Below are 22,841 nucleotides of genomic sequence, written 5' to 3'. Positions count from 1 at the left end.
ACTTACAATATCTAGTCTATTTGTATTTGGCAAAATTAAAGAAAATATTCTATCATCTATCCTATATGTGTGAGTCTAAAGTTTCACATTTAATTTATCTTTTATCACAACCAAGGAAAATTATAACTATAACTATCTAGCTTTCAATTACATCAAAAAATACAGAAAGATATAATATTACCTGAGTAAACAGGAAGTACATTGCAAGCAACTTTCATAATTCTAGAAATGACAGAGACATCTGGCTGCCTGAACAGTCATCCAAAGTTCCTCTGTAACATTGGGACATCTACCTTCAGCCTACAGGCCTAGAGTCTCTTGCAGACTTTTTAGTGAAGCAGGAAATTTGAAAGACTGTCTTGCCTATTGTCAAAGTTTATCAGTTGCTTCTCCCTGTGTCCTGCAGAATGTCTGGCAGTCTCCTCTGTGAAGCAGGAACCTAAAGGACCATCTCGCTCTGTTTAGGCAAAGTTTAGTGGTCGCTTTCCCATGGGTCCTGCATGTCCGGTTTATACAACATACTGTCAAGCAGTCCAGGCAAGAGCAGTTTCTTGCCCAAACGGCCAGTTTTGCCAAGAAGTAGGTAATCTCCATATGGAGTGTCTTTGATGCCCACCTTTCTCTTCAAAGCAAATAGGTGCTGCCAGGAGCAGATGTTTCTCATTGTCCAGAAAAGTCTAAGTTCTTAAAACATTTTAAATGCCATATTCTGTAGGTCTTTGAAGTATTTGAAAATTACTAATTGAAATATGTCTATGTATACCCAGAAAACTTAGCTGACATGACTATAAGTATGATTATCATAGATGACTAATTATTAATCTGTATTTCTTAATTATACATTACAATTTTAAATGAGTTGATAGATATAATACCTTAAACAAGAGTAGAAATATATACAGTATAACAAAATTAACTTTAAATTTGTATCAATAAACTGAAATCAATAGCAATGTAAAATATTTTAAACAAGTTGTTGCTCTTTAAAAGTAGATTCAGGTGGTGGTGGTGCATGCCTTTAATCCTACCACCTGGGAGGCAGAGCCAGGAGGATCTCTGTGAGTTTGAGGCCAGCCTGGTCTACAGAGCGAGATCTAGGACAGGCACCAAAGCTACACAGAGAAACCCTGTCTCAAAAATCCAAAAAAATTTTAAAAAGTAGATTCAATAAGCTACTCTTTTATCCTATCATATCTGTATCCCCTTTCTTCTTTAGAAAGAGATTGCATTTATAATCAACCCCCTTTAAATAAAAGTAAACATTTATAAATAATATTTTGGGAATTTGGGCATAGCTTTTCACACATACTGCTTCCTACTGATTGGAGACATTGGTAATCTTATGGGGATCCTGAGAAAATTAAGAATTATAGTTAAATCCTGGCTATAGTAGTCTGTGAGGGTGGATTATCTCAGCCAGTTACTTTGAAGCTGATTTTGGATGTTGGATCATCTATACTATGGCTGTCATTGGAGACCTTTCCTGGAGTCTTTGTTGAGCAAACCATATTAGCCTGGAAGCAATGCACAGGTTCTCATCTTCTGTGAAAACAAAAGCAGAACCTCTTTTCCAAAGCAATGTATTCTTAGACACAAATTTTGAAGTCAAGATACCTTTAAAATATATATATTGGTTTAACTTAGCAGCTTTAACAATCAAATGTCTTTCTGCAGTTAAAAATCCCAAAGACAATATAATCCAGACTCTTTGTATAATTTTCATCTTTATGTGGCTTATTTTTTATATTACTTTTTTCTTTCTCTTTATAGACTTTATTTTTTTTAAACTATCTATTTCATTATGTAACTATCTATCCTCCTTTTCCTTTCTTTTCCAATCCTACGTACATTTTTACATACGTTGTAAACCGTTTAGAGGTTTATTCCATCTGAATCTGTCTTTTGTGTATCTATAATCCTTCTCTGACCAAGAGAGATGTTAAACTGTTAAACTGCATGGCTAGGACAAAAAGTGACAGCCTTGGCTGCTGACTGCCCCACTCAGTTTTTCAGCATGGCGGAGGTACCAAGTTGTACTTACCTCCCCAATTCTGGGAAGCGGTATTAAATAGTATGACTGTGTTTTTAAGTCCATGGCTGTGCTCCCAAGCCTGTAGGTATCAGCTGGGAGAAGCCTCTTTGTATCGAAGCCCAGCTCATCAGAGACTAGAAGTTCACCATGTTGATGCTGAAGACCACCACAGCCAGTGGATGCGTTTCTGTACCACAGTCCTGCATGAGACCTGAAGTAGGAAGCTGTTTTTAGCTCAATTTTAGAATCTTTTTTTTTTTTTTAAAGTTCTCTCAGACAGAAAGAGAGTGAATTTGGAGGGGAAGGAGCTCAGAGGAGTTGGTGGAAGAGAAACCATATCAGAATATATTGCGTGAAAAAAATCTACTTTCAATAAAAGAAAAATGGAAAAATTTTCTGGAAACTTCAAAAACATTTGTCTAAGCAATCTATGGGTCAAAAAGGAAATCCTTGTGCATGTCTTTAATCCTAGCACTCAGGAGGCAGAGGCAAGTGGATCTCTGAGTTCAAGGACAGCCTAGTCTACAGAGTGAGTTCTAGAGCATCCAGGCCTATACAGAGAAACCCTGTCTCAAAAACAAAACAAAACCCAAGAACCAAAAAGGAAAACCTCAAAGAAAATAAAAATACATAGAACTATGGGACTGGAGAGATGGACCAGTGGTTAAAAGCACTCACTGCTCTTCCATAGGACCTGGCTTCAATTCCCAGCAACCACATAGAGGCAGCTCATAGATACCTGTAACTTCAGTTCCAGGGGATCTGACACTATCTTCCAGCCTCCACAGATACGAGACATGCATCCACCTGGTGCACAATCATACATGCAGACAAAACATTCATATACATAAAATAAAATAATTTTAAATACATAGAGCTCAATTAAGATGAAATTAACATTGTTTTCAAGATATCGTAGGTATAGCTAAAACAGAGGGAAATATGCAGAAGTATTAAATGCTTATGTTGAAAAAGAGCAGCTTAGCTAAAAGATTAAGGAAAGCAAGCAAAATCAACCCAAAGTCAACAGAAAGAGCAAAAAAAGGAAAATAAAAGCGATCTTATTTTTTTTTAATTATGCAATGACTCTAATTTGTGCTGCACATGTACTGCAGGATATACAGCCAAACAATGGAGCATGGTCAACCTACCAGAAGCCACACTGTTAAAGAAAACTGACTATCCCACCCCACAAAAGCCATCAACTGTCCATAGCTGTTCAGTTAGGGATGAGGACTCATGAACCCCTTCTCTATGATATAATGCTGACTTTCTTGATCTTGTACAGGGTATGTGTAAGTAACCATAGTTGGTAGGAGTCCATGAATGCAGTGGTCTTGTTATGCTTAGAAGATACAGTTTTGCTCCAGCCCTCCCCAACTTCTGGCTCTTACAATCTTTCCACCTCCCCTTCTATGACAGTTCCTGAGCCTTGTGAAGGGAGTGTGTCCTTGTGACTGAACACTTCACTGACATCTATTTCCTGAACTTTGACCAGTTGTGAGTTTCATTATCCTCTTATACAAAAACATTTTTCTAATAAGGTCTGAGAGATGTACTAATCAATGGATAAAGATGTGCAAATTTAGAGGGCAGTTTGACACAATGTCCTTCTAGTTGAGTAATAAATAGTAATTGGCTCACCTATGTGACCTGTGGACTCTCCAACCTTGAGGTTTGGACCAGATTTACAGTACCAGAAACGTGTTCCTTCTGTGGAGCAGCTCTTAAATCCAATCAAGGTATTCCCATAATATTTATGACACTTTTGGACCAGTGGGCATATCTTTTCATGCTGGTCATAATTGCATTTCACAAAGTTCACAGCTGGATAAGATTGTTGCTAGCCCTTTTTTTTTTCACTCAGCAGCATGTATAGTATCTTCCAGGAGCATGAAAGCTACCCAGCAGGGAGGAAGCTTCCTGATCAGTACCAGTTTATTTCTCCATTCCTGTGACCAAAGTGTGTGGTATCTTCAGCAACAGGGCCTTATAGTAAAGTTCTGGTGAACAACAATGAGAAAAAGAAACTAGTACCCACAATCAACTGAAAACAAAATGGATACAGGAAATCAAAAAGCTGTTTTTAAAAAAATTAATAAAAATAATAAACCTATAGACTACTGAGAGTGAAAAAAGGGAAGGGATAGAGAAATAGAGGAAAAAGAAATAGAAAAGAAAGGAAGAGAAAAAGGAGGAGGAAGAAGAAACTAAAATTATCAACATCAGTGTGATGGTTAACTTCAATTGTGAACTTGAGATATACAATTACTTGAGAGAAGGGCTTCAGAACATACATGGGATGTTCATGTCTCTTGATTGGGTTAACTAAGGCTGAAAGACACAATCACTGTGTGTGGAACTATTTCCTGGGTTGGTATTCTGATCTGTGTGAAAAAGAGAACAGGAACCAAGCAGACATTCACTGTTCTCTATTGCTACTTCTTGGACTTCCATACCATCATGAACTGGGCTCTGGAACTGTGACCCAAAACAACCCCTTCCTTCCTTAAGTTACTTTTATTAGGATATTTTATCACAGCAACAAGGAAAGTAACTAAGATAGTCAAGAATAAAACAAGGTACATCAACTATAGAAAGAGAATTCTATGAAAAAGTTCATGCTCATAAATTCAACACACACACATACACACACACACACACACACACACACACACATCTGTTTAGAACTAATACATGACTTCAGCAAAGTTGTAGGCATAAAACTGGCAAACATAAATCCTATCCATGGGTCAACAGAATTGCTCAGTGGATAGTGAAGTATTTGGGAATAGGCTTGACCACCTGCATTTTATCCCCAGATTCTCCATGGGGGCAGGAGAACTGACTCTGGAGAGTCCCCTAACCTCCACACACTCACCATGGCACCTGTGTGCCTGCACATACACAAACACACACAGTTTTAAAACTTGCTGGAATGATTATACATGCCTGTGATCCAAGTGAAAGCAGGAGGATTGCTGAAAGTTTGAGGCCAGTGAGTTCTAAGTCACCCAGAGTTGCATAGTAAGACTATTTCAAAAAATTTTCTTTGATTTTGCTCAGTAAGAAAACTTACTTAAAGCAGATAAAAAAGATAGCTGTAGACTCAGAGAAAATACTTGAAAATAGTATACCTAACAAAATGCTTTACTTAGAATATAAAGCACTTGTAAGTCTTAAAAATGAAGAAGTAATAAAATCCATTTTAAAATAAGGTAGGGGCTAGAGAGATGGCTCAGTAGGGAAAGGTGCTTGCCACCAAGCCTGGAGACCTGAATTTGATACCCAGGACCCACATGGTAAAAGGAGAAAACAGACTCCCACAAGTTGTCCTCTGACTATGACACCATGGCTTATGTATGTAGAGATATTCACTATCATTAGCCGTGTTTTAAGTGTTAATTAAAGCTACCATGACATAGTACCACATCATCACAGCTATTAAGATGGCTGACCTAAGAAAATGGGAAAAATAAAATTCTGGCAAAGATGCCATGAAACTGATTTGTACAGAACTAAGAACATGCTTGCAGTGTGTGTTGATTAGTTTTCATTGTCAACTTGACACAATAGTCACCTTAGAAGAAGAAACCTCAGTTGAAGAGTTGCACAGATCAGATTGGCCTATGGCCAATGAGGAATTGTCTTGATTGTTGGCTGATTGTGGTGAGCACACTGTGGGCTATGCCATTGCTGAGCAGGTAGCCCCAGGTCATATGAGCATGAGCCAGTGAGTGATCCAGTAAGCAATGTTCCTTTGTTGTTTCTGCTTCAAACATTTGTCTTAGCTCCTGCTCTGACTTCCCTCAATGATGGATTGTGACCTGAAAGTATAAGCTGAAAGAAACATTTTCCTTCCCTAAGTTGCTTTGGGTCATGGTTTTACCACAAGAACAGAATGAAAACTAGGGCAATGTAGCCCATAAATTTCATTCCTTGGAAATTGATTTTTTTTTAATGTGCATGTGTTTGTATCCTAGGAGGAGGGCATTTGACAGCCAGAGGTAGATATCAGGTATCTTCCTTGGAAGCTCTCAATCTGTTAGTTTTGGGGTTTTTTTTTTGTTTATTTTATTATATCTTTTATTTTATTTTTTAACATAATTCTTCGATTCTTTGGAAATATCATATCATGTACCCCAATCTCACTCACCTCCCAGTCCCTCCATATCTGCCCCTCACCCCTACAGCATGCCCCCCAAATTAATTAAAAACAAAACAAAAAGCCAAAAACCCACTGCACTTCTCCATCTCTCCAACACTTCTTCTTTCATCCTAGTGGCATCAGGAGCTGCATTGTGTCAAGCAGTATATCCTTTTGTCCAATCAGTTCCACTTGAAAAATGTTCATTGCAATGAGTCATTGGTCTAGTTTAAGGCATCTGTCACACCATCATCATTGGGTCTTAACCCAAACGTCTCTCAGATATCCTATTGTTGCCCTGAGTCATGGAGATCCTGTGGCCCCTTTGCACACTCCAGCAGGTCATAGATGAGGCATATATTAGGGTGGGTCAACCCAAGGCCCAGGATGTGGGTCTAGGTGATAGTTGAGCTGGTCAGTCTGGACCAGTGGGACCACACCCTCAGGCAAGAGGCAGAGCCATGCCATTGGTAGGCAAGCCTGTGATGAGGGATGGGGTCATCTCTCCCATGGGGGGAGGCGGTCAGTTCTCCCATGGGGTGAGTGGGACCAGCTCTCCAGCTGCAGTGTCCAGAGAGGAGCAGGGCCGGTGAGGGGCAGGGCTTGATCAGTATGGTCCTTGGATTTCAACACATATAGTTCCTGTGAACCCCTGTGGTAACATGAGCCACGGACATCAGTCCAGACCCTGTCTGCTTTTGGGCCACAGACCCAGACATGGCCCACAGCAACAACTCGGGCCTGGCTTTGTGTGGCTGCACAAGCCACTCAGATTGGCATGACCCCTGGAGCAGCAAGACTCTCAGACACCAACATGGCCCCAGGTGTTAACTTGAACTGAACCAAGAGGAGAAATTTCTAGAACACTTCCTTGAGATACTCTCTCCTTCCTCTTCTCAGCATGGGGGTTTCTTGGCAGCTTTATTGAACATAGAAGGCACTTAACAGAAACCTACAGGTTTGACTGAGGCTTGGGGTGAGGAAATAAATAGATGCATAGGTCCTATTCAATGAGCACCTTATAAGTGCAAGATATATGTATTAAACCACATTTAATTCCTGCAACAACTCTGAGGAGGAACTATTGTGGGCCCTGTAAGGAAATTGAAGCTCAAGAAAGCAGTAAAGGAAACTGCCCACAGTCAGATGGCTAGCATCTGAGGGAACCATGAGTTAGTCACATACTGGTGTACTAGAGTACATGCAGCCTGCTGCAAGATGGCAATTTTGCTCTTTGCTTTCACAAAGGGCCATTCAAGAGGCCTGGACACTCAGGAAACAAGACTGAGAGCCAGGACCTAAGGCACCAGACCACTAGTGCAAGACCCAAGTGGCAGCAATAAAGAGGAAAATCTGAGGAGATGGAATAATATAATCAGGTTTTTGGTCAATCCCAAGGTATGATATGGAATCCATCACAAGCCCAATGTAGCTGAATATTCATCTGCTTCAGAGAACTCTTATCTGTCTAGTTCCACATTGCACCCAGAAATACTCTAAACAAGCCAAACTCTGAGCACCAGCAGAGATGAGATTACATGTTGATGTGAACTAGTGGTACTGTCATGACCCATTGTCCTTCTTCTGTTTCACTGGCCCTTCAACTTGGAGAGTTCTAACCTCCATTATTCTAGGGAGTCAGACTGAGAAGTCTGCTGGTGTGACTGAGAGGCTCCTACTGGAAGCCAAAGGGCATTTTTGATATCACACTACATGTAGAAAGCCATTGCTTTCTCTGGGTTGAGGAGAGGGGGTGTCATGAAGGACACTGGTGACTGTGGTCTTTTGAATCGTCCTCTCATCCCTATATCCCAAGAGGGCTTTCCACTGACTCTGTCTCTTCTATTTGTGGTCATTGTTTCAGTGTTCAGGATCTCAGTGAGCTATTCTAGAAACTCTCCCACCTTAGGCCCCTACATGAAGAACTTGGTCTCTTGTTCCTTTTCTACTGCTCAAGAAGGAAAGACCTAGAGCAAGAATATCTCACCAATTTCCAATCTCAGAACTACCCAACTTGAGAAACACTCCTCCCAACCAAAACCTTTAAAAAGACTCTGGGACCCTGTAGAGAACACACAAAAGTGTGTACCCAACAGCTCCTGGATGCAGGAAGGAGCTTATCATGGGAATTGATATTTAAAAGGGGGGGGGAGTGAAAGAGATGGCTTGTTGCAAAATATTTGTTTACACTGTGTGAAAATGTGTCACTGTGACAGGTTTAATAAAGAGCTGGCAATAGCTAGGCAGGAGAAAAATAGGTAGGACTTCTAGGCAGAGAGAGGAGCTCGTGATGAATCTAGGTGCATGATAGACAACTGCCAGATACTGAAGAACCCAGATATACAGTACAGAGGAGAGGTAACCAATGTAGATTTATAAATATGGGTTAGTTTAAGTTATAAGAGCTAGTTGAGAAAAAGCCTAAGCTAAGGTCAAGCTTTCATAATTAATAATAAGTCTCCATGTCATTATTTGTGAGCTGGCAGTCCAAAGGAAAGTCCAACTACAGCAGCTCAGTGATTGTGATGTCTATTCTTGGCTGTAAGTTTGACTATATCTGGAACTAAAATCCAAAAATGGAGGGTACATTTTGAGTTGGGAAAAGACATGCCTTTAATCTGTGCTACATCTTCTGCTGGAAGCCTCTATAAGGATATGGAAGAAGGAAGCATTTTCTCTTAGACTGCTTGTCCTCAGCTTGCTATCAAGTCCATTCCTTCACTGGCATTAGACTCCAAATATTAGAGCCTACTTGTTCGGGATTCCAAAGACATCCAGCCTTGTGGACTAAACAATTACTGGATTCTTGGACTTTCTGTTCACAGCAGCCATTGTTGTATTGTTGAATTAGCTGGATTGCAGCCTGTAAGTCATTCTAATAAATCATATATCTATATATACACACACACATACATACATATATGTCTGACTAATATAGTGGTTAAGAGCACATATTTCTCTTGTATAGGATGAGAGTTCAGTTCACAGAACTCTCCTATGTGCAACTCTAACTCCAGGGAATTCAATGCTCTTTCCTGGCCTCTGTGGTCACTATACCACATGCACAAACCCACACCCAAACGTATACATATACACACAATTGAAAATAAAAATAAAATCCTGTTTGGAGGGAGGGAGGGAGGGAAGGAGGGAGGAATCCTAAAGCAGGAATCTAGAAGAGGAAGGCAGGCAAAGATAAGCATCAGAAAATGGCTAGGTCAGCGCCCAGGAATACATACATATCCCTTCATGATGCTATGGCTTCTTTATCTTTGTGCCTTGGTTAGCAAGCATTACACACACAGGATTATCTTCTGGGAGATCTAAACACATTTCAATGATGGGGAAACAGTCAGGAGGGAGCTAAAGGAGATGTAAATCCTGAAAATAAAATAACATATCTCTGCCCCCTCTATAACAAAACCCCACAAAAGGAAAAAGAGAACATGATCAAGAATACACAATTCAGAAAACCATAGATTTAGCATAAAATGCCTCAACTGAAGACACAAGCAAATAGTTTGAATGTAAGGTCTTGAAATTGAGCCCAGCCAGGAGATTAGAAAAGCAAGCTAATACCTCATCCCATGAAGAAGCACTAGGCGGTGTTAAGCATACAAACAGGTGGTTTCAGCATGTGAGGGAATTGGAAAATACATATACTCAAGTAAAAGCAAGATTCTTTCCAAACTCAGCAGCCAAAGATGTTATTGTCATCAGATCCTCTGCCCAGAGATAATCAGGCAAATGCAAAAATCTTCCTTGCATAGGCAGGGCCTGGAGAAATCCTGTAGAAGTGTACTGCAAGCAGTATAAGACTGGCTTTCTCTAGAAAGGACAAAAAGGAATAACTTATAGATAAATTATATGTATGTGTGATCCCCCAAGGATCCTTTGAACACATTTTGAGAACTGTAGTTAGATAATAGTTACACCTGGTTCCAAAGTCAAATAGTACAAAATAATGAACAAGTCTTTATCTCTTTCTTTCCCACTCATCAGAGACCACGGGTATTAGCAGTTTATTGGGTTTTCTTCAAGAGATACCAGAGACACCTCAAAGTGGAACTCTACTCAGGAACTTGCTGAAGAATCACTTTGCATTTGTTCACTTTTCTGGCCTTCTATCCTATTTTGAGTTTGAATAAAAGGTTGTGTAGTGTTTCAAGTAAAACTAGCCAACACTTACACACTCCCAGCAAACATTCTTTCCTCACAACCTGTAATTTGTAAGATAAATTCCTAAAGATTTAATTGTTAGAGCTAAATATATACCCACTGCATCATAGATATAGTCAAACAGCCCCTGTGGCAGGAAACTTAATTTCCACTTTCACCAGCAAAAGGAAGACATGACATTTTCTGCATGCATGTGCATACTCACACTAAACACACACACACACACACACACACACACACACACACACACACACACACACACACACACACATATACCACTCAGAATTCATAACTGACTCCAGGACTCCAGTGGCCCTCAGTAAGCATAAGAATAGGCCCTAGAAGTAAATATCTATCTGTACAGTGTAGCAGGAATCTTAAAAGTTCTTATTAATAAAATCAAACCTGAGCCAATTATTGGGGTGAATGCTGGAAGATCAGAGAGACAGAACAGGCCACAGCCACCTCACCTCACCAGTTCCTCAGCTGATCCTGTTTCCTCAGACTGGAAGCCTCTGAATCCTCATCCAGAATGAATCTCAGCTGAACTGCTGCTCCAAAGCCTGAAAGCTTAACCAGCTAAAAGCTTCTAGTTTCTGGTCTTCACGCCTTATATACCTTTCTGTTTTTGCCATCACTCCCTGGGATTAAAGGCTCACTTCTTGGGATTAAAGGGGTGTGTCACCATGCCTGGCTGTTTCCAATGTGGCCTTGAACTCACAGAGATCCAGAGGGATTTCTACCTCTGGAATGCTAGGATTAAAGATGTGAGTGCCACCATTTTCTAGCCTTTGTATCTAGTGGCTGTTCTGTCTCTGACCCCAGATAAGTTTATTAGGGTGCACAATATTTTGGGGAACACAATACCACCACATTTTCCCTTATTTTGTCTAAAATTTAAAAAAGCTTATAACTAATACAAGAAAAACTATCCAATAAGTATATACAATATGTACAGTCAAAAATTACATTAACAATATCTAGTCCATTAACATTTGACAGATTCAGACAAAAAACTCCATTATATATATTAACAATGTCCAGTCCAGTAACATTTGATAAACTCAGACAAAAAATTTCATTACTTATCCTATTTAAAACAAGTAGTTCCTTTTAAAAGTATTTTTTCTTTTCATAATATTCAGTAATCTACCTTTTGTCATTTTATATCTTCCCCTTTTTCTTTTTAGTGTAGATTCAGTGATCTACCCATTTATCCTATTAATTCTTTATCTTTTTTTCTCAGAATAGAGTCAATGATCTACCTCATATCTATATTCTCTTCTTTCTTTTTCCTTTTTTTTTAAAAAAAACAAAACCGCTGAATCTATCTCCTTGTTCAGCTTTTTTCCTGACCATTAACAATTAACAACTTGTAACCAACCATCATAAACAATGACAATATTCATAACTCATTAAACGACCGAAAAACCACCCACCCCACCTCTTGGGAATGTGGGCATTGTTTTCTTAAAATTACTTCCTACTTTCTGGGGGTGAAGACATCTTTAGGGGATCCTGAAAAGAAAATTTTTTGGTGAATTGTCAAGTCCTGTATCATTTGTCCAGTTGCTGCAGGCTTTGTTTCAAGTCCTTGTTCAAGTAGTCTGTCAGGCTGGATCATCTCAGCTAGCCATCTCAAAATTGACCTGAGTAGTTTGTAGTCCAAAGTCGATCTTTTGGTGGTGTTAATCAGCTTAATGACTTTGCCATAGTCCTTGTGGAGTCATCATTGTGGATTCCTGTCATCTTTTTGAAGATTTCAAAGTCACTGTTAGGCATGGTCATGGTTCCCTGCAGATTTTTTATTTTTTTAATTTTTATTTTGTGCCTCCTCTGTGGTTTGGAGTAATCACAGTCTGATAATTGTCTGTCTCTCGGAACCATGAGTGTTCTTCCCTAGAAGAGAAAATCTTCACAGCAATTTCTCCCCACCATTTGTCTTGCCAAATTTTCCAAACTGACCTTTCCCGATGCTTTCTTGTAACACGATGGTCCTGGCAATTCTTCTCTGAACAAGCAGTAGTAAACCCTTTGTCCCAGGTAGCAGCATTACCGCAGTCACCAACATGATGAGAAGCAGCCAGCAACTCAAAGCAGCAGCTGCTGCCTCCATGGTCCCGCTGCCACCGTTTGTGCCTGGGCCCTGGCCAAAGCTTCTTAGCAAGCCTCCTAGGCCCCCCTCAAACTCAGGATCCTCCTGCCTCTGCCTCCTTCAGCAAATCCAACCAGTGTGCTTCACCACAACAGGCTGAGGGTAGCTCGGGTCTGAGTTGGGGCCTGCAAGGTCACAGGCAAGCAGCTTTTTCGTGATTCATACCATGAACCTTGGGCACCAGATGTAGCATGAATTGTTAGAAGGTCTTGTTAATAAAATCAAACCTGAGGCCAGTTATTGGGGTGAATGCTGGAAGATCAGAGAGACAGAACAGGCCACAGCCACCTCACCTCACCAGTTCCTCAGCTGATCCTGTTTCCTCAGACTGGATACCTCTGAATCCTCATCCAGAATGAATCTCAGCTGAACTGCTGCTCCAAAGCCTGAAAGCTTAACCAGCTAAAAGCTTCTAGTTTCTGGTCTTCACGCCTTATATACCTTTCTGTTTTTGCCATCACTCCCTGGGATTAAAGGCTCACTTCTTGGGATTAAAGGGGTGTGTCACCATGCCTGGCTGTTTCCAATGTGGCCTTGAACTCACAGAGATCCAGAGAGATTTCTACCTCTGGAATGCTAGGATTAAAGGTGTGAGTGCCACCATTTTCTAGCCTTTGTATCTAGTGGCTGTTCTGTCTCTGACCCCAGATAAGTTTATTAGGGTGCACAATATTTTGGGGAACACAATACCACAACAGTACAGTATAGTGGGTCTGTCCTTAGGTCCCACATCCAATAATAAATTATTAATAAACATCCATATCTGACTGTACCTAACTCCCTATTCGGAGTCTGTGGCTATCTCCTGCTCCCAGATCATCTAGCTGACTCCAACATGTCTTACTAGACCCTGAATGAGTGCTCTGTACTTTTTACTCCAGCCATCTCTCTCCTAGGTGTCTCTTGAACTCTATGCAGACTTATACCTCGTTAGACCATGATACATTCACATAGCAATGTGTAATAAGGTCCCCAGGGGATCAGGTGAAAGTGCAGACTTCCATTTAGTAGTTTGTGGGACAGCCCATGTTTCTGATTGGCCCTCAGGTCTTGCCATCACTGAACAGCAAAGGTCTAACAAAGGATTCTCAAAGTCTAACATAAATAAGAAGCACTCAGTGAGTTTATTAAGACAGCTCCTCCCCCTGAGAGGGGCTGGACCTAGAAGCCTATATGTCCAGCTAGCTCCTAATGACACTGTTGCACCACAACGTCACCTGGAGCAACACTAGTTCCTGGCTTTGTCTGATTCATACTTCCTAGGACTCCGTGGAAGACACATGTACTTCAGAGACATGACGTGCTTCTTCTCATAAAGGGGAGCAGATACCAGATACAGCAGGATCCAGCTATATCACAGCTAGCTTTCAGGTATGTGTACTAGACTGTCTGAAGCTTGAACTTGGGGTAGAAAAGACTTTTATCATTTTATCAGTCTCCTTTTTCCTCCCTGCCCCCTCACTAGGCTCAGACCACAATGTGCTGCTGTTCTGGTAGACAGCCTCTTTGTAGCTTTGTGGTCCTACTCTGTGGCCTTTGTCAATAGGAGCCATCACACAAAGCACAGAGGACACAGGAAAGGAAAGAAGCTGGGAGCCAGAGCTGTGCTCTTCCTGTGTTCATAGGCTCTCAAATCCTGCCCCCCTGTGTCTGTTTTGTGCATTTTGCTGTGGCTGAAGGCTTGAAAGGAGGAATTTGTCCCATACTCCACACTGCCCTGCAGTGGGCATGGCCAGGGCAGATGCAGCTTAACATATGTATACAGTGGAGTGGTGTCTACTAGATGAGAGAAACCTGTAATGAGAAACGCCTGCTCATCTATTTTCTTAGTTAGGTAGGTAATTGTAGAGCTCAGGCTAAACCCTGCCCTAAATTACTCTGAAGGACTAGAGACTAGAGGCTATAAAATCATTGACAGGCAAACAACTAAGGGGAGTGCTCACAAATAGATAATAAATATTGCAAATTTCTGTCTTCTTCCTAGTCCTTTTATCCAATCTGATTCTCTCTTTCATTTTGTGCAGGATCCCAGCCTATTCAGTCTTGCTATTTTTTAAAATGCTGTAATGCAGTGGTTCTCAACCTTCCTAGTACTGCAACCCTTTAATACAGTTCTTCATGTTGTAGAGACCCCAAACCATAAAATTATTTTTGTTGCTACTTCATAACTGTAATTTTCAACTGTTGTGCTATAAATCTCTGATATGCAGGATATCTGATATACAACCCCTCCCCGTGAAAGGATCATTTGATCCCCAAAGGAGTCATGACCCACAGGTTGAGAACTGCTGCTCTAATGGATGATTTCTGAGTATACATACATATACTTCTGTCTTACTTACATCCACCTAGGAAATTCCCTTCAAAGTGACTGTTTTTCCACAGTATCTGCCCAGGATGCTTCATGTCTACCAACTGATAAGAGAAGAAGTCCTTTCTCTGTTGGGTTTTATCACACCTGGGTACGAACTCCACTAGCAGCTATATGGTTGTCCCAAGTGAAGTTGGGCTGAACAGGGCAAGGCCTAAAGACTGTATAGGGAGAATATGGGTCCCAGATGGAGCTGCTCAGTTAACCAGCTGCCGTGCAGCCAAATCTCTAACTTGGGATTTTTAAATGTTCCTATTGAACATATATCATGTGAGTTATATCCATCAACAGAAGAGAGACCATTCCAGCTTCTCACAACTCATGTTCATTGGAGAACAGTAAACAAGTAACTAAATTATATTTTTGTATGTTAGGTAGTGATAAGTAAAGCAAGCAAAGGGCCACAATTTCTACTTTAAATAAGATGGTTAAAGACTACCTTACTGAGAAAATAGCATATACTTAGATATGAAGGAAATAAGAGAGCGCAGGCTCAGGGACTGTGCCTGGAGCACACAAGGCTTCAAGTTAAGACATTAAACAGGAACCAGCAGCAGAAACTCAGTTTCAGAAAGAACAGTGAACAAAAATAAAGACAACTCTTTCAAGTAACTATTGTGATGAAGAGTGAGGAAAAGGAATGTCTGGAGATGGAAGTAGCATCAAGAGAGGATTTCTTTCTTTGATGCTTGCTTGCTTGCTTGCTTAATACAGAGGTGTGTGTGTGTGTGTGTGTGTGTGTGTGTGTGTGTGTGTGTGTGTGTGTGTACTCAGAGAAATAATCCATTGGGGCATTGTAAAAACTAACAAGACAAAAAAAAAGTTAGGTTGTGGTCATGAATAGGTGAAATAGGCTGGGACCCTGCACAAAATGAGAGTGAATTAGATTGGGGTTATAGAATTTGTCTATGAAACAGGACTGAATGCAGAGCTAAAGTATACAGTAAAGAGGAAAAAGTAGAGAAGAAGCTGAAAGTTTAGATCCTATTTTCTCAGTGGAATAGGAAGCAAGGTTGATGAGTGGAGATGATGGTGGAAAATTAAGATACAGGCAGAAGATTCTAAGTAATGATCTGTGGACAGAAACACAGCTGATAGACATTAAATATGGCTTTTTAATAGACTCTTTTAAATATGTCTCATCCATAGAGTGACACCAGTCCTTATGGTTGTGTGACTTTTCTCAGTAATATCCAATTTCATTGGTTCAGGAAGTTAGATCTATTGAAGTCTGAGGTTTTGCTAATTGAACATGACAAGAACATAAAAAGGTAAGGCAGTTGAGAATTTATGTAGGACATTGGTTTTATTGTCCACTCTTGGGTTTTAGAATAATAGATTAGAAATATATGGGGAGACTGAAAGTCTGTGGAAATTTTGAACATCTGTGCATTCAGGTCCTACTAGTGTCAAAGGCCTTTGGCATCAAGGTGCTACAAAATATGGACAGTGAAGGGAGTGGTCAGGGGCTAGGATTCTGGGAACAGAGATTGTGAAATGCTGCAGATATTGGAAATAGAAAGATCCAGGAGCTGATCATGAGAATGGAAGAGTTCAAGGAATTCCTTGGCTAGGGACCTGAAATAAACTTGAGCATTGGGGTAGAAGGTAAATAGTGGTCTTAAATCTTCTTATCCTTGTACAGACTTTTACATGGTGACTCTATAGCTCTTCCTTGAGTGTGGATTGATTTTGTGAGTTTCGCTGGTATTAGAATACAGAAGAAGTGATAGTGACATGTAAGAAGTATACCTTCAGAGACTAGTATACTAGCCTGAGGCCACCATGTAACAAAACCTTAAATCCAACATCCACAAAGAGTTAAGTTTAGGCACCCCACACATAGCAGAGCAGAAAGGACACCTCAAAAAATGGAAAGAAGATCTGGAGACATCCACTGGAGGGATGGGAGTTACAAGCATTTTGGGTGACCTGGGAGGTCCACACATGTTGGATTGGTCAACTTGAACAAAGAAAGGGGGCTGATAAGTCATCAACTTCAGATATACATGTTCATGAATGGCTTTATCATATCTGACCAATCTGGACCAGTCAGCCAGAAGTAAGTCCCTGCTGGCCATTGTCTCAGATAAGAAGGATGAAGAAGAAACCAGAAATTTGCCATATTTACTATCTGTTAGCCCTTTACTTACCTGTTTGCATGTCAAGGATCTGTCTAGCCTCTAGTCCCTCAGAGTAACTTACAGCAGGGCACAGTCTGAGCTCTACAATTACCTAACTAACAAAAAAATATATGGGTAGATATTGCCTTTTACATGCTTCTCTCATCTAATAGACACCTCTCCACTATATACATATGCCATGGCAAAACTAAGGACTGTGCATTTGTATATGTACATGTAGGATGGGGTCTGTTCTACCCTCTTGAAATGTCATGGATGATACATGATATGGGTTTGGAAAAGAAAGAAGTAACACTACCCAAGCAAAAAGCCAAGAGGCAAAGTCTTTTTGACCCTATCTGGATATTCTGGGAAAAGAGTGCATGAGACTCAGGGGCAAAGGCTCATAGAAAGTATATATTTGTGATAACTAAATTTAGGCATGCCTTAGAAGTCTTTGGAGGGAGTGTTAGATTTTTCAAAAAAGAAAGGGAAGTTTTCATAGACAACATTTATTGCTCCTGTAGTTCCCCCATTAGGATGCATGACAGTTCTGGGTAATTCAATCAAAAAGACCTGGGTAGTGAGTTGATAGGAAATACACAAAACTGGCTTCTCCCTGAAATGGAGAGCCTTGGTAATGTTTGTTGATTTCTATAGTGGCCAGTTACAAGTTGTCCACATGCTGTGTGGACATGGAACAGATGCACACAATTGAATCTTACGAGCCACAACAAACATCTGGCATCATCCTGGGCCTAGATACTTCTTATCATCTCTTCCCAGGCACTTCACAAATGAGCAAGCTACAGGACACTGTTACTGGAAGATTCCAGCATCTAGAGGTATACCTGAGGACTGTGAAAGGGCCCTGGGGCAGACTTCTTCAAGCAGCTATTCACAGGCATGGGAGAGTCAATGATAGCATGGGCCTTCTGTTTCTCCTCCAACCGCAGGCAGGGTCATGTCTCCTTAGCAGCAGTGTGCACTGGAACTGTTGCAACCTAACAACTTAGAGAGAGCAGATAAAGCTGGGGTCCCTCAGTAGGCAGATGGTGCTGAATATGCCACCTGACAGTGCTGAACTCAACCTGCCTTCACCTTGCGAGAATGCACAAAGATCTGGGCTCCTGAGAACCACTTTGTCCCAAATGATACTGCTCCCCAACTTTTGTTTACTCTGCTGTAAATCTGCCAACCTAGCTAGAAGTCCTGATTGCCAAGCTGAGTGTCTTCCCCCTTCAGCACCAGCAGGAGCAGCAGAAAGCAGAAGTCTCTGCCTCAGTCATCCCTGACTGCCAGCTGAGTTTCCCCAGTGAGGGCTGACAGTGAAGAGGTGAAGGGGGGACCACAGGGACAGAGCTGATAGGAAATGAAGGGACCCCTCTTGACAAAAGGGAAGCAGAATAGTCTTCCCTTTTCTGTCATGTGCCTTAATGTCCAGAGACCACTGTTCAGGTATGGATTTTATAATCAGGAAACATTGTCTAAGGACCCCAGAAGGGAGCGAAGTAGAAGCCCAGGGTGATTGCAGGATTGATGGAGCAGGTGCAGCATACTTTACTGATAGGTATTCAGGTCAAATACTAAAACTCTGGTCAGTAACAACTTACTGAAGTGTTTACTTATTTTCTAAGCTTTTAGGTTCTATTTGACATGTGCCACCTCTGCATATTTAAAGGATACAGGGGACATTTCAGTACATGGCACAGCGTGTAATGGTCAGCCAGAGGAATGGGATGTCTCTGGGTACCTGGATACCTCGATAATCCTCTTTAGCTATTTTGAAATATTCAAGTATGTGTTATCAACCATAGTCACCTTACTATATGTGCTATAGAGCATGAGACTAGTCCTGCTGTCCAGTTCAGGACTGTCATGTTCACTATCCTTTCTCCACCCTTCTCCCAAACTCTCCTCAGGCTCTGTAGCCACAACTTGACTTTCTAATTCTGTAAGTCCAGCTTTCTAGAGATTTCATAGCATGATTCATATGGAAGAACTGTCATTGACAATCAAGAAAAATCACTTTCTATGTTACCTAGAAGAAACCTGGTAGGGAGAGGAGGAATACAAACATTGTGGTCAGAATATCTGGTAATGACAGACTTTAGAGCAGGACCACTGTATGACAGTCAGGTCCCTGATATTCACTGTCTGGAGATGAAGGGACATTTTTCACATAGCTTCATAGCATCGTTGCAAGGTGTGCATTCATTAATCTCCTTGGTTTCAGATTAGGAATTTAGGCTCAAAGAAACAGGCTAATTCACCCAAGGTCACAGAACTAGTATGTTACAACAAAGCCCATATCCCTTTTGGAGGATTCTTCAAAAAGCTAACTGTAAAGAATTGAAAATGTATACAATCATACATGGTGTGGAAGAAGTTTCTATAGTGGTAAGCTATCTATTGGGTCTTTTGTTTATCTCAAGGCAATCCAGGTTTAAAAAAAAAATAATACCTCAGAATTCATTGCATTAGAATCCCATCTTCCATCTAGCTCCTATAAGGTGTCACCTTTTGGATCTCAGCATCTCTTCCTCCTTGAGCCCATTTTTCATATCTGTTTCCAGGTCATGCCCTCCTTCTAGCCTTCTCATGGTGCTCACAGAGGGATACTGAGTTAACTGTAAAGTACCTATACAAATAAAGGCCACATGATATGAATCAGCCTAAGTAAAACAATCTGGTACCTTGAGTCTTAACCTATAAAGTGATAGGTTGTTCTAGTAGGAATTCACTCTCTCAGCTATAATAGAGTCAGAGAGGGGGACTTTCTTCATTGCAGAACATTCATGACCCTATCTACCAAATGACAGCTGTAGCCTGATTTTTAGGCAACAGTAATAGAAGGAAGGTAGGTAGGTGGGTATGAAGCAAGCAAGCAAGGAAGGAAGGAAGGAAGGAAGGAAGGAAGGAAGAAAGGGAGGGAGGGAGGGAAGGAGGGGAGGGGAGAGAGGGGGGGGAAGGGAAGGGAAGCCTTTTCAAGTGCTGATAAGGCCATTGCTCCTCTCACTGAGAATCTTTATAGAATGAAATCCATGAAGCTGTTAAGTTTTTTAATTCTTTGCTAAGACTGCCCCTCTTCCTAGAAGGTTTGTAGAGACTCCAGGAGCAGAGCCAGCTCTTTGATTAGAGGTAGGAAAGTCCAACAGTTGCAGGGCTGATTTTGAGCATCCCAGGTTTCAATCCAGCTCTCATTCTCATCATTCTGTGTCCTGGGTCACAGTTCCTACACTCTGCACCTCTGGGTCATCATCTCTAAAATGAGAATTAAGTGGACCCTCTAGAGATTTAAATACTAAGTCCAATGTCTAAGCCCTTGGGCGGTGTGTGTGTGGGGGGGTTACTTTGGAATCCTTAGTTTGCACAGTGTGATAATATGTTCTTATATACTCACAGCTTAAATCATTGAGTAAATTATTTACACACTTATTTGTTTGTTCTGTGACTCTCTTAGATTACTGGGTTAATGTGGGCAGAAAGGACATTGGAACCCCTTTTTACCATTTCAAGTTCAGATTTTGATAAACTCTAAGTACTAGTAAACAGTTCAATTGGTTGAAGAAATGTATCCATTTCCTTGTCTTTGTTTTCCAGAGCCCTATGCATTTGATAGCGAAGTAAATATAGAGGCCATTTTCCTTGATCCATAGAAGAGTTTACAATGGATATTTCAGCCATTACAGAACCCTACTACAACACAGTCGCCAAGAATGACTACATTCCCGGTATTTTATGTGTGAGCATGGACGTGCGGGCATTTGGAGTCACAGTGCTGACCCCCCTGTACTCCCTGGTATTCATCATTGGCGTGATAGGCAACATCCTGGTGGTTCTGGTGCTCATGCAGCATAAGAGGCTTCGGAGCATGACCAGCATCTACCTGTTCAACTTGGCCATCTCTGATCTGGTCTTCCTCTTCACATTACCTTTCTGGATTGACTATATAATAAAAGGAGACTGGATTTTTGGTAATGCCATGTGTAAGTTCCTCTCTGGGTTTTATTACCTGGGCTTATACAGTGACATGTTTTTCATCACGCTGCTTACAATTGATAGGTACCTAGCCATCGTCCATGCAGTGTTTGCCCTGAGGGCCAGGACTGTCACTTTTGGCATCATCACCAGCATCATCACCTGGGTCCTGGCCATCTTGGCTTCCATCCCTTGTTTGTATTTTTTCAAGGCCCAGTTGGAGTTCACCTACCATACTTGCAGAGCAGCTTTGCCCCAGGAGAGCCTGAAACATTTTTTGAGGTTTCAGGCTCTAACAATGAACCTCCTTGGACTTATTTTACCTCTCTTGGCCATGATCATCTGCTACACAAGGATCATCAATGTTCTACACAGAAGACCCAATAAGAAGAAGGCCAAAGCTATGCGTCTGATTTTTGTTATCACACTTCTCTTCTTCCTCCTCTGGACCCCCTATTACCTGGCTGCATTTGTTTCAGCTTTTGAAGACTTCCTATTCACCAGCGGGTGTGAGAGAAGTCAACAGCTGGACCTGGCCTTGATGGTAACTGAAGCAATTGCCTACACTCACTGCTGTGTCAACCCAGTCATTTATGTCTTTGTGGGTGAGCGGTTCCGGAAGTACCTCCGGCAGCTGTTTCAAAGGCATACGGCCATACCCCTGGCAAAATGGCTGCCCTTCCTCTCTATGGACCGTACACAGAGGGCCAATGCCATGTCTCCATCCACAGGGGAGAATGAGATTTCTGCTGGCTTCTAATTCAGACCCCTGAATGCCAACAAAGATCCATGAGAGAATGGAATGACAGTGTAACTCTCCAAGACAGATACTGTCTGAGGATTCATCGTCTTGTAGATCAGAGGGACCTTGCAGGTAGCTTAGATATAAGTCAACTCTTTAATGTTTGCCTTGATCTTCTTCCTGTCAGAAAGATGTATGAACAAATTGTGACATTCCAAAGACTGGGCCAACAGGTTCCAGGGAAGGACTTAGGCCTCACAAGAGGTAGAGTTTGTGGCCATTAGGATTGTCAAATAGAGTGAACCCTACTCCAAATGATTGTGGAACCAGTTAAGCCTACAACTGTGTATACTCTGAATCTGGAAGTCAATGGAGATGGCAGATGCCTCTTCCACTGCACCCCCACGGCATGGCCTGAACTCTTGAAAACCCTGGAATTCAAGGTCAAAGTACTTGAGATCTATTGAGGCACTGCTTTATCTTTTGGGTAGGAAAGTCCTTAGAGAGAACTTTATATTTGTTAAGGCCAAAGACTTATGGCAAGTAAATAGGGAAGGACATTCACCTTTCCTGTTTATATTCTTCTCCCTAAGGGAAGAGGCCTCTTAGTATATATTATAACATAATATAATTAATATAATATAGTATATGTACTGTATATTAACCTCCATGTTACCCTTTCTAATCCTGCAAGTCCTCTGTATCTAGTCTAGAAAAATACTTCAAAGTGCTTTGTCTTTGCTTAATAGCAGGGCCAATATGTGAGATGTAAGAATCATTTTACCATGTTTAACCATGAAACTCAGTTCACCTAGTGGTTCCATTTTCAGTGACTGCCACCTGCTTCCCCCAGGAGACCTCCCTTGGTTTGATAACTTCATTTACCACTCTTATCTCATGATGGAAAAGAGATAGACTTTCATTTTGTAATGCTTTATTCATCACAAATGACATTTATCAACTTATTACTTCATTGATTTTACACTATATTGAATAGGAACCCCTAAAATTGTGAAGAGTTTTGTTTGTTTGTTTGGTTGGTTTGGTGGGATTATTTTTGTTTGTTTGGTTGGTTGATTGGTTTAGGTAACTTCAGTTGTCCTGAAACACA

The 22,841-nt window shown here is 41.1% G+C and overlaps 1 protein-coding gene across 1 annotated transcript; it reads left to right on the top strand.

Moving 5' to 3' along the window:
- Nucleotides 1-20,622: 20,622 nt before the first annotated feature.
- On the top strand, nucleotides 20,623-22,307 carry LOC128105132 (C-C chemokine receptor 1-like protein 1). The gene has a single exon (XM_052730027.1). It carries the CDS (start codon nucleotides 20,678-20,680, stop codon nucleotides 21,746-21,748), a length of 1,071 nt encoding a protein of 356 aa, XP_052585987.1. The 5' UTR covers nucleotides 20,623-20,677; the 3' UTR covers nucleotides 21,749-22,307.
- The last annotated feature ends 534 nt before the right edge of the window (nucleotides 22,308-22,841 follow it).

This window comes from Peromyscus californicus, unplaced genomic scaffold (genome assembly GCF_007827085.1).
Source record: "Peromyscus californicus insignis strain IS unplaced genomic scaffold, ASM782708v3 Scaffold_11__1_contigs__length_118956290, whole genome shotgun sequence".
NCBI lineage: Eukaryota > Metazoa > Chordata > Mammalia > Rodentia > Cricetidae > Peromyscus > Peromyscus californicus.
This window is presented reverse-complemented; position numbering and strand designations above follow the sequence as displayed.